Source organism: Podarcis pityusensis, assembly GCF_964106645.2.
Source record: "Podarcis pityusensis genome assembly, chromosome: 13".
NCBI lineage: Eukaryota > Metazoa > Chordata > Lepidosauria > Squamata > Lacertidae > Podarcis > Podarcis pityusensis.
This window is the reverse complement of record NC_138038.1, coordinates 1,096,344-1,109,005: the sequence shown is the minus strand read 5'-3', so window position 1 is coordinate 1,109,005 and position 12,662 is coordinate 1,096,344. Positions and strand designations below refer to the sequence as shown.

General features: G+C 48.7%; 1 protein-coding gene across 6 annotated transcripts in view; it reads right to left on the bottom strand.

Annotated features, from left to right (window-relative positions):
• The window catches only part of GIT2 (GIT ArfGAP 2), a 34,987-nt gene that overhangs the window by 11,426 nt on the left and 10,899 nt on the right, over nucleotides 1-12,662 (bottom strand). For 4 of the 6 annotated variants that reach the window (XM_080979193.1, XM_080979196.1, XM_080979194.1 and 1 more), the window contains exons 10-15: nucleotides 12,018-12,090; nucleotides 10,633-10,730; nucleotides 8,194-8,305; nucleotides 7,479-7,621; nucleotides 6,711-6,860; nucleotides 4,124-4,375 (exon numbers count right to left, since the gene is read on the bottom strand). In XM_080979193.1, the coding sequence (XP_080835319.1) occupies nucleotides 4,124-4,375; nucleotides 6,711-6,860; nucleotides 7,479-7,621; nucleotides 8,194-8,305; nucleotides 10,633-10,730; nucleotides 12,018-12,090 (828 nt within the window). Of the gene's footprint in view, nucleotides 1-1,719; nucleotides 1,810-4,123; nucleotides 4,376-6,710; nucleotides 6,861-7,478; nucleotides 7,622-8,193; nucleotides 8,306-10,632; nucleotides 10,731-12,017; nucleotides 12,091-12,662 lie in introns of all 6 variants that reach the window. The other 2 variants (XM_080979197.1, XM_080979195.1) reach the window with 2 other exon arrangements.

Here is a 12,662-nt window from a genome sequence, read left to right as displayed (position 1 = left end):
AGCAGAGGGTCCGTTGCCCCCACTGCTACTGCTGTCCAAACCTTTTAACTGGAGAGGATAACCACTGCCCTCATTCCAAAAACACCAGCGTTTCTCAGCATAAGGCTATGCCAGCCCTCTGGGCTTCCATATACAGCATGGACAAAGTGATACATTCACCCTCCGACTTGAATGCACTGGGGTCAGCCAATGGACAGACAAAAGAAAGTCCTTCTTTGTACCCTGCACAGTTAAAACTATGGAACTCTTTCCCACAAGAGGCAGGGAGGTGCCAACCCTGCTGGATTTTGGCCACTGCTGATGCTTTAAAGTGCTGGGAAATTTCTTGTTTGGGGAGCTCCACCCCTACAAAGCTGCAATTACCCTCTTCCCTGTTTTGCCCTCTGCCTGAAGGATTTCTGAACTAATTACCTATGAAGTGGACAGCACACCATGGAGTAAAAGTGATCTGGGTATCAGCTCATTAAGGGAGGGGTTTACATGTGGGTGGATGGGAAGACCCAACACCCGTTTCTCCAATACCTACAGAACACTTTGAGGGCAATTTAAGAGCAGAGCAAAATCCAGAGAGACCAGAATAAATAGAATATCAGATCCAGAAATTAAATTCTGGAAGGCTAAAGGACAGGAATATAAGGAACAGGCATCTCCTTGCACAGATGGTATCAAAAGCACACTTTTGTCATCTTGCTTTTCCATGGTTCTGCATCACCAGGAGAAAGAACCCCTAGGAAGAGGACGGATCTCCCCCATTGCCTTCTCCGCCCTCCAACTGCCTCCCCCCTTTTCCTTTTCCTTTTCCTTCTTGCTTCATCCCTCTTGATGGCACAAGCTAAACTCTGACCCTGCGGTGCCACTTTAATGACAGGCGATTCTCTGGCTGCCATTGGCTGAGCTGCTCTGATATCACTGAAGGGGCACGTCTGCTGGAAGCCAGGAGTCCCCACTCTTAAAACTTGCTGTATCTCTGCTCACACACCCTAAACAGAGGTGGATGGCCATCTGTCTTGGATGCTTTAGTTGTGATTTCTACATTGCAGGGGGTTGGACTAGGTGACCCTCAGGGTCCCTTCCAACTTGATGATCTTGTGATTCTTGTCGACTGCATCCTGTGCAAATCCATCTGTGGTCTGCCCCCCCCCCATCCTGCTTGGCTCCTCTTCTGGACTCCCCTTCCCCTGGCTTTACTACGTTGCTCCTTAAGCTGGAACAGCCCCCGACACACCCCAAGAGCTTTATTCCTTGCTGTGACTATGGCCTTCTCAGCTGCGCCCCCCTCCCAGCTGTCACCACAGGCCCCTGCCCAGCTGCCCTTCTCCCTCTCGGCTCCAGGGCTTCTTTGCCCAGGTGGCCAGCAAAACCACCAGCAGATTGAGCAAGAGATTCTGGGGACTGCCTTGCAAGCATTACAGCCTCCCCCAATTTCTGGTCCAGCTGGCACAGCAGCCCCTCCCCCAACGCAGAACAATTAAACCTTCTCAGGCGGCCTCAGTCTCAGCCAGCACTCCAGCTTGATCTGCCAGGCAGCTTCGCAGTTCAAGCAGCTGAGATAGAAATAAGGGGGGGAGGCACAGGCATGGTGGATCCACAGGGCCAGAAGCTCAGGCATGGTAGAGTTGGAGGGGTGGATAAGAAGTGACCCTCCTGCAGAAGAAGGAGAAGGAACAGCTCTGCTAGCAGAAGTGGGGGCTTTTCCAGGGAAGATGTACTGTACACAACCCTTTGTGTGTTTCTGTATCCCAACCAGGAGAGAATGGAGAAAAAAGGCATGGAGGAAGAATAGCCGGTCACCAGCCCGTTCCTCCCTGCCTAAAAATAAGGGAGAGAAAGATACACACATGCGCGCGCAGGCACATGTGCACAGTATAAAAGCAGGTTCTTATAAAAAAGAAAGAACCCCACAACGTTGTTGTTTAGTCGTTTAGTCGTGTCCGACTCTTCGTGACCCCATGGACCAGAGCACGCCAGGCCCTCCTGTCTTCCACTGCCTCCCGCAGTTTGGTCAGACTCATGCTGGTAGCTTCGAGAACACTGTCCAACCATCTCGTCCTCTGTCATCCCCTTCTCCTTGTGCCCTCCATTTCCCCAACATCAGGGTCTTTTCCAGGGAGTCTTCTCTTCTCATGAGGTGGCCAAAGTATTGGAGCCTCAGCTTCAGGATCTGTCCTTCCAGTGAGCACTCAGGGCTGATTTCCTTCAGAATGGATAGGTTTGATCTTCTTGCAGTCCATGGGACTCTCAAGAGTCTCCTCCAGCACCAGAATTCAAAAGCATCAATTCTTCAGCGATCAGCCTTCTTTATGGTCCAGCTCTCCCTTCCATACATCACTACTGGGAAAACCATGGCTTTATGCTTTTTAAGATGCTGTCTAGGTTTGTCATCGCCTTTCTCCCAAGAAGCAGGCGTCTTTTAATTTCGTGACTGCTGTCACCATCTGCAGTGATCATGGAGCCCAAGAAAGTAAAATCTCTCACTGCCTCCATTTCTTCCCCTTCTATTTGCCAGGAAGTGATGGGCCCAGTGGCCATGATCTTTGTTTTTTTGATGTTGAGCTTCAGACCATATTTTGCGCTCTCCTCTTTCACCCTCATTAAAAGGTTCTTTAATTCCTCCTCACTTTCTGCCATCAAGGTTGTGTCATCTGCATATCTGAGGTTGTTGATATTTCTTCCAGCAATCTTAATTCCAGTTTGGGATTCATCCAGCCCAGCCTTTCGCATGATGAATTCTGCATATAAGTTAAATAAGTAGGGAGACTGTATACAGCCTTGTCGTACTCCTTTCCCAATTTTGAACCCATCAGTTGTTCCATATCCAGTTCTAACTGTAGCTTCTTGTCCTACATAGAGATTTCTCAGGAGACAGATGAGGTGATCAGGCACTCCCATTTCTTTAAGAACTTGCCATAGTTTGCTGTGGTTGACACAGTCAAAGGCTTTTGCATAGTCAATGAAGCAGAAGTAGATGTCTTTCTGGAACTCTCTAGCTTTCTCCATAATCCAGCGCATGTTTGCAATTTGGTCTCTGGTTCCTCTGCCCCTTCGAAATCCAGCTTGCACTTCTGGGAGTTCTCGGTCCACACTGTGCTCAAGCCTGCCTTGTAGAATTTTAAGCATAACCTTGCTAGCGTGTGAAATGAGTGCAATTGTGCGGTATTGAAGCATTCTTTGACACTGCCCTTCTTTGGGATTGGGATGTAGACTGATCTTCTCCAATCCTCTGGCCACTGCTGAGTTTTCCAAATTTGCTGGCATATTGAGTGTAGCACCTTAACAGCACCATCTTTTAAAATTTTAAATAGTTCAGCTGGAATATCATCCAGCTGCCTCCTGTATAATGTTGCGAGCCTCCATCCATAGTTCTTCAGGCACTCTATCCAGCCAATCTAAATCCTTAAACCTGTTCCTCACTTCCACTGTGTATTCATAAGGGATTTGATTTAGATCAATAAACCCACAATAGAATGTCCCAAGAGTGGGTAATGGGTGCAAGAGCAACATCTCTGAAATCCAGCAAGACACAAAGAGGCAAGCATCAGCATCAGCAAGTCAAAGGTGCAAAAGAACTGAGTGAGGAAAGACAAAGACACACCACTGCAAGGAGCTCAGGGTGCTTGGACGTTGGCGTGAGCAAACTCTGGCTTTGAAGTAATGGAGGAGCCCATGGGAAGAAGCCCCCTGCGGATCCCCCTGCCCCCCTCCTGGGGTCCCACATCTTTCAAGGTGCTAACTGACCACCACCCCTCTTTCATATTTGATTGCCCCTCTTCATCAGAGAAACTGACAAGCAGTCGTAGTGTATGCTTAAGGTTCCTTGAGCATGCACAGAGCAGCTTTCTCTCCCCACTGAGCAACAGCAGTCCGTCCTCATATGACGGGCACCAGGTTGGCGAAAGGTGAAATGAAGAGGGCAAGCGGAAGGCCAAAGCTCCAGTCTGCACAGCAGAAATGCTACAGCCCCAGACAGCTAGGCAGAGATGCTCTGTCCGCAGAGAGAGGCACTTCTCCCAGGGACATGGCCAGCCTTGCCCAACATCTGGAGAGCCCCAGATTGGGGGCAGGCTGAGTGAGGCAAGCCCAAGCAGCCCCCCCAAAGAGGCAGCAGGTTGGTGGTCTTACTTACGTGGGGAGGGAACGGCTGCAGCCGCGACGTGATGTGCTCCTCTGGGTAGGAGACCTCGGCCAATGGCAAGTAGGGCTTCTGGGCTGATCCTGTCTCGTACATGGACATGGGCCGGCTGCTGCGCACAGAGGGCCGCCAGATCAAGGAAGAGTGGCTGCCGGCGTCTGGGTACTCAGAGCCAGCGGGAGTCAGGGAGGCGTTTGTTGTGGCCTGCCGCCGGAGACTCGTGTTCTCACTCTGTAGAGTCTGAAGCTGGAATAAAACATTTCAGAGTGGGGGCTTGGATGTCCCCACAGCACAGCAAAGCAAGAATTGGGGGAGGGGGGCAGCACAGTCGGTGCATCCTCATGCTTGAAAACTGTCACCAGCTAGCCAGGTTTTGCTTGTCTTTCTGTTTTTAAAGGCAGTCTTTTCCTTTTATAGGAAACGTCTGCCAAATCAGTTACATTCTCAAAGCTTTGGGAGCCCAAAATTTCAGGTGGCGTTGTGTGTGTCAAGAGGAGCTCCAACATCTAGCAACGTGAACCCAAGCTAGGCCAAGTTTCTGAGCAACGCAGACAGCAGCTTTAGCAACATTCTTTAAAAGTGGCTGACTCAGGCCAAGCGCCCAACAGTCAAATCAGAGAAAAGAGGGAACTGGGGAAATGGCAATGTCACCGCAGGAAGTGGAAGACGAAACGAGACTCAAACCTATTTGCACAAGAGAGAGGGACAAGGCCACTGGAATGTAAACACAACAAGGGGGATCAGAACAGGAGCCCCATCACAAGAGATTCCCAACAATGTCCTCAAGTCAGCTAAGGGCACAATTAATCAGGAGGAAGAGCCATAAAACATCTGGTGGACCTTCTGCAGTTTTCTGCGCAGTTTAAAGCAGCTGGCGCTCCTGCTTTCTCCCCCCCCCCCCCGCAAATAGATATAAAAGGAGGAAGTTGCCCACACCCCCTGGCGGCTCATGAATTGCTACATCCATCATAAAGGGGAGGGGGAGGAACTTTACATAGCACTGAGAGGCTAAGCCATGCAATTGCAGTATTGGGTCAGAGAGATCTTGAAAAGAGAAAGAAAAAACCCTTTCGCTGCCTTTGGAAGTTAGTTCTCTCTCCCACCCCCGAAGGCCTGTGAATACCCTTCCTCAGCCCCTCCTCTTCCTTCTTACTCTAAGCTGCAACATATTTCTCAAACCACCTCCCCACTGCCTGCAGTAGCCCTGGCCACCCATCTAAAACACAAAACACGGCCAAGAGGGGCTTTGTGGTCAGCTGCTGCTCCTTGCTGAAAATCTTTGGGGGAGATGAAGAAGTAGGTGGGGGGAGCTACAGTTTGCACTCAAAGTCCTACACACATTCCCAGAAGCCCATTATAATTTTAGCAAGGCTCACAAATCTAGTGACATTGAACTGAGAACTGAAAGGGCTCAGTTGGTGGAGCACGAGACTCATCATCTCAGGTTCGTGGGTTCAAGCCCCAAGTTGAGAAAAGATTCCTGCATTGTCAGAGGTTGGACTAGATGACTCCTGTGGTCCCTTCCAACTCTACAATTCTAGGATTCTATGATCCCCATTGCTCATATTTTGCAAAACATTTTGCTATGATCACTGGGTTTGCTCTCACACAGTAGATCACGGCCATGGTGGAAACTGTGAGCTGAGAACAGGTAGTGCTGTGGTTTGAGCACTGGACTATGATGAGGGAGACCAGGGCTTACATCCCTGATTTGCCATGAAGCTCACTGGGAGGGCTTTGGACTCCTCGGTCTCCCTCGGCTTAGCCTACCCCACAGGGCTGCAGTGAAGACAAGAGGCCCACACAGTGTATCCCATCCTGAGCTTCTCAAAGAAAGAACAGGATAATTTTGTTTATCATTCTCCTTTTTCATGCTATGGAGAAGACAGCACAGAAAAATATAAAATAAAGGCAAACTCTTTCACTTTATTGACACAGCATAGACAAAGCATTGCCCTTGACCACTTAAGAAATTCATGGATTTAAAATCTCACCACACGGGAGAATCCATAAATGGCTGTACAGACCCACCGTAAACCATTTGCAGTCATGCCTTTCCTTAATGGGGTGACTGAGATCAGCGGGTGGGGGGAGGGGAAAACTATGAATTAAGGTGACCAGGGCTGTGGTCTAGGGATGCAAGTGATGAATATTTGATCTATGGGGGTCCAAGCCTGAGCAATCCCAAGAGGAATTAACAGGAACAGAAGGCTTCCATTTCCTTTTCTTTCACAGTGAACAGTGAGGGACAACTTCGTGCAGGATTGGACACCCTGCGGCTCATGGAGTGGGGAGCCCCGGCTGAGTACGGTTGATCACCATCAATCAGGAAGTTGAAGCTAGACCATGCTTCACCAACCTGCTACCCTGCAGGACTCCAACTCCCATGAACCCTGGCCACTGACCAGAGTGGTTAGGGATGATGGGAGTTGGAACCCAACAGCCAGCGGGAGGGTCTCAGGTTGCAGAAGGCTCTGCAGTCCTTTTTTTTGAGCTTTCAACATTCTGCCCTTTTCATGCATGTGGGGTTTTTACTCAAGGCGCACTAAACTAAACCCTCTCTCGTTCACTCTCATGCTACCTTCTTCTGCATGATCCTCAGCTCATCGCTCAAGTTGACGTTCACCTTCATTAACTGCTGGATTTTCATCTCCGAAGCCACCAGGGCGTTTTTAACCTGCAGATATTCCTGGGTTGTGATGGGTCCATCCGACAAGTCTGAATCTAGGCTCTGCAAAACGCAACACACAATGATGTGTTGCTCATTTAGACACAGCTGTTTCCTCTCACTTTGAGGACCAAAGTCAAAAGGGACATGTTAAATAATAAACAATGAAGCCTCTGAGAATACTATGGCATGATACAGAATTCAGTGCCACTTATATACTGCACATCAGAAACAAACATAAAACAAACAACTCCAAAGGCAATTCACAAATGAATCAATATAACTAGAAGTTTTCAACTCAGAAGTCAAAAGTGAGATAGGCTCTCAAAATTAGCATCAAAGGGTTTATGCTGGTCCAAAGGCAGGTGTCCCCAAACACCTCAAGGATTTTGAAGTACCATCTCTCTCTCTCTCCTTTAAAGTCAGGAGAGGCCGTAAGTCTCCTTCCAGACCTGGAAGGGGAACCAAGCAGCCTTACAAATCTCTTTTCAAATTAACCAAGAGTGCTGGGGATAGAGGCCCAGCTGCTCAAATAAGCAGGGACAAGGCTCACTCTGCAAAGGACTGTTCACCTTTTAGCAGCAGTGATGGGCCTGAGGCGAGCGCTTCGTGAGGAGCAGCCTTTTTGCACAGCCCCTTCCAACATGCTGCCGCCCTCTAGATATCTCTGCACAGGCTCACCTTCTGCCGGGGTGCCTTGACTGAGCTTGTTTCCAGATCCACTTCTTCGTCAGAGGCAACGCTGTCGTAGTCAGGCTGGTCATTATCCTGACACTCTGTACTGTGCTGGCTGTTGACAGACTTCAGGATCAGCTCTACATTTTCTGCAAAAGCAGCAACCAAATGCCTGATGTTTAGGGAATGTGTGCAGAATGTGGCATTCCTCAAAATGACCAGCCTAGAGAATGCAGCTCCATGAACCAGAACAAAAGGGAAACAGGCAGCAGGAAGGAGTCAGCTGAAGCCTTCACCAGGATCCCTTTGTACTTTTGCCTGCACTAGGGTCCTAAGCACACAAGCAGAACCTGCTGAATCAGGCCAATGGCCCATCTAGTCCAGCATCCTGTTTGGTCAAACAGATGCCTACGGAAAACCCACAAGTGGTATCTGAGCACAAGAGCCCTCCTCCCTCCTGTGGCTTCATCAACTGGTATTCAGAAGCACTGCTGCCTCTGACTGTGGCGGCAGAGCAGAAGCATTAGGGTTAGTAGCCATCAATAGCCCTTATCTCCTCCAGGAGTTTGTCCAACCCTTTTTAAAAGCCATCCAAGCTGGAGGCCATCACTGCCTCCTGTGGAAGCGAGTCCCATAGTTTAACTATGTGCTGCATGAAGAAGGACGTCCCTTTATCTGTCCTGAAAACTCAAGTCAGCCAGTCGTCCAAACAGGGACTTACCTCTGGAACTTGGGACAGGGTTCCCTTGCTGCCTTCGCTTGGCATCCCCAAGAATGTCTATGACAAGTGTTGCAAATTCATGGGCATTAAAGCGAGCCAGCTTTTGCCTTCCCTGAAAGACAAGAGGCAAGACAAGGTCTTAGAGGAGCTGGAGGAGCTTGCAAGGCGATAGAAGAAAGCAGCCAGAGAAGCAGGAACAGAAAGCAGATCCTTCGCCTCCTTTACAGATTCATGCCTTCCCAGGCTTTCTGGAAAAATCCATTTCCAGCAGAAGGAAAGCTCAGAGCTCTTGGCATCTCCTTGTTCCCAAGATAATATCAGCAACAGGTTCAGTATTCAGAACCAAGATGCACAGTTTGTTTATTTATTCATACAGATATTTGTATACAGCTGTATCACAGATATGTGTGGGCATGGGCACACACACACATACACATATACGTACACACACACACCACATACACGGCTTACAGCAATAAAATCATGTAAGAAAAACCTTTAAAAGGTTAAAAACAGATATGGTGGCCTCCCAAGAGATCGGACAGCCAGTCGTGTCAGTAATTCAGGGTTAAATGAGGGTAATTAATCCTGGCCACCCCCCAGGGAAGGGGGGAGCTGTGCCACCTGCAGATAGTCCGTTATCTGCGCTCCGCAACAAGATGCGGAGGCAGGGACTCTGGGTGATGTCCAAGGCACGAATTTGGCAACTCTCCAAAGTCAGTCTCATCAGCCGGGAGTCCCTGTTTCCTAACAATTAAAAGATTTGGCAAAAAAAAGGCATGTTCTAGATGGAAAGAGTTAAAAGAAAAATCTGCTAAACTACACAGTCGTTGGAGGTCAAGTTTCGGACTTCAAAAAGACTCCTTTCTTGTCGTTTTGATGAATGAGGTGAACGGCTGCCATACTTTTGTATTTGTTATATTTACTATTTCATGATTTGGCGAACCCCATCAAGAAATAATTAATTACCCAAAGGAAACGCAGGAGGAGTAAAATAATTGGACTTATTGACTCATCACAGTCCTTGGCGGAGAGCCCTGATCGAAATTGGCAGAGCAGGATCAGATATGATCAGAACAGCTTGGGCTAAGGAGGATATGATCAGAAAAAACCTCCTTCAATGGGGGGAGATTGGATTTTTTTTTTTTATTGGAATTGCAAAAGGGGTGTACTTTACAGAGGACACATTTGCTTGCATGGAACATTAGAGTTTGAGAAAAGAGTGGCGGTGAACTCTGGATGCCTGCCAGCTGTCCAAGGGCCCCTGAGAGCTGGCGTGTGTTTTTATGAGGAAACCGAAACAATCTTTGTGTGACTTACTGATTGCCAAGTACAGTACATTTGAAACATCAAAGATCAAAGACAGTGAGAAGTCGCTAATTAATTTCAACCATGGATGGAAGCCCAGAGCCTATTAGAACAACAATCAGCAGAAAAGGAAGGGGCCATCAAAGTGGACTGTGCTTCAAAATATTAAAACTAAGAACAATGTGGAAAAAGCCCCCTGCGTGATAACAGAAATAAGAAATGGTCAAATAAAACAAGATAGTGAGTTATACCAGCAACTGACTGAGGAAGAGAGGAGATTGTTAATATCAGGATTGGAAAACTGTGAAGTAATAGAGAAGATAGCTGAAAGATAAAGGATGGATATTTGGCTTTTGAAATCCAGAATACGGGAAGTCCCATTGAAATTAATTAATTAAAATTAAAATTAATTTAGATTATATAATTGGCTATATTGTTTTTTGTTTTTGAATGTGGAAAGATTTGGTTTGATTTGTTACTAATATGAATGTTTTTTAATTGGAAAATGAATAAAAATTATTTACAAAAAAACCCAAACCAGACAACAGTTAACCATTGTGGAAGGATGTATAGTTAACTGCCTGCATAGTCCTGGCAGAACAGAACAATTTTCAGCAGGCATTTAAAAGTTGGCACAGAAGGCACCTGGTGAATCTCTAGTGGCAGAGGGTTCCTCAGGCTCATTTTCCCACTGTTGTCAAATGAGCCTCACCAACTCCGGGATCAACATCTGCTGCTGCAGAGGATTTCAGTGACTAAGCTGGGATACAAGGGTTCAGGCCATCCCTGAGGTTTCCTGGGCCAAAGTTGTGTGGGGCTTTGCAAATCAGTGCAAGAACCTTGAACCTGGCTCGGAAGCAGATGGGCTGCCAGTGAAGCTGCTTTAACCCTGGTGCTCCATGTTCTTGACCGGAAGCTCCCTGCTTAGCAGTTTGCCAATGCATTCTGCACCAGCAAGAGATTCCAAACCAGATCCCAGAAAGCCTCCACATACGGTGCATTCCAGCAATCCACTTCTGAATTTGTCCAGCAAAGGTAGAAATCTGATAGATGGAAAATCATCTCCCTGTGTTTAGGGCTTGGGAATAAGTTTCCTCCTCAGATGACAGAGAAATGGCATGAGAAACATACCTGGTTCCTTGTTGAGGAGTACTCGGGATTGACGGGGAGAAAAGGGACCACCGTCGTCTCGGTGACCAGCGTGCTATGGTTCTGAGTGGCAAGCCACACTATTTCAAGGGACAGAGAGAGGAAAGCCAGGGTTAGCTTTACTTAGGTTTCTACATAAAAAAGGAGGGACTTGTTGTGGCTCTCCAGGTATTGCTGGCCTCCAGCCCCATAATCCCGGACCGGCAGCCATGCAGATTGCTGAGAGTTGAAGCCCAACAACATCTGGAGGCCCACAGTCTCTCCATGCTTGGGCACTGGCTGGGAATCGGTGGCAGACAATGGGTGCTCCCTCCCTCATAAACTTCCCACACCTGAAGTCAAAGCACTGGACACATGTCCTAGAGCCCAGTCCTTGTCCCAAATGAAGCCCTCTGGGCAAATGAGCTTTTCCCCCATACTAGGACACACAAATTTCAATAATAATAATAATAATAATAATAATAATAATAATAATAATAATTTATTATTTATACCCCACCCATCTGGCTGGGTTTCCCCAGCCACTCTGGGTGGCTTCCAACAAAACACTAAAATACAATAACCTATTAAACATTAAAAGCTTCCCTAAACAGGGCTGCCTTCAGATGTCTTCTAAAAGTTTGGTAGTTATTTTTCTCTTTGACATCTGGTGGGAGGGCGTTCCACAGGGCGGGCGCCACTACCAAGAAGGCCCTCTGCCTGGTTCCCTGTAACTTGGCTTCTCGTAGCAAGGGAACCACCAGAAGGCCCTTGGCGCTGGACCTCTGTGTCTGGGCAGAACGATGGAGGTGGAGACGCTCCGTCAGGTATACTGGGCCGAGGCCGTTTAGGGCTTTAAAGGTCAGCACCAACACATTGAATTGTGCTCGGAAACGTACTGGAAGCCAGTGTAGGTCTTTCAAGACTGGTGTTATATGGTCTTGGCGGCCGCTCCCAGTCACCAGTCTAGCTGCCGCATTCTGGATTAGTTGTAGTTTCCGGGTCAAACACAATTTCACTCTAAAGCAAAAACCAAGGCTTGGGTTGTGGGCTATAATCAGCCTTGTCCAGCCCTTGGATTACAACTCCCCAAACACCTGCAGGGCCCCAGACTGGGGAAGGCCCACAGCAGCTGCCAAGGCTGACACCCCAGGCCATCACATCCCTGTGACACAGAGCTACCCGGGGGGGGGAGGGGGAGGATTGCAGTACGGGGCAAGAAGAGTAGAGAGGACTTGGCACCTTCCAGGGGCAGGAGCCCTTTGCTGCAATGCAGCATTTTGCTGAGGAGGCTCATTCTGGCCTCAGGCAGGGCCCCTGTGCTGCGGCATGGCACCCACCCACCCAACTGCCCTCCAGCACCCAAAAGTCCCGCAACAGAAGGTCACCTGCGTCCGTCTCCCGCCTGTCCACCTCGTCATAGACATCCATGGCGAGCTCTTCAAACAAGTGATTGCTCAGCTGGAGAGGAGGGGAGGGAAAGTTAAGCACGACTCTCTATGGCAAAGCCCCCTCCTGGGAGTGAGCAGCAAACGTGTGCTTTTTATTTTCCCGACATTCAGAACCTAAGGGGCCCCTGCTTGCCTGCCAGCCGGTGGATCAGCTTAACTTCCATCTATCTAGCCAGGCTTCTCACAGCAGCCACCAGATGCCCCACCAGGAAACCCTCCTCATGAAGCCCACAGCATTTCCCCACCATTGCCGCCCCCCCCCCCCAGCACTGAAACACACATTCTGCTCTTCTGCCACCAGCCCCTTCAAAGCTGGGCTTGGTGGGCTCTGGGGTGGAATGGGGAAGCCCTGCCCCACTCAAACAAGGGGAAGCCAATGGGTGTCTGGGGCAATTCTATTGACATCAAGTCCGTGACAGCATGGTGGCTCTTTAGAGCATGCAAATGGGCAGTGGGGCAGATGAGGGACAATGTGGTACAAACTCAATGTGGCACAATCTGCACTCAGCCAGCAAGGGCTGCCGCCTCTCAGGAGTTAATCCACTGGCACCTCAGCATGGGCCAAAAGCTGCTCGAGTTGCT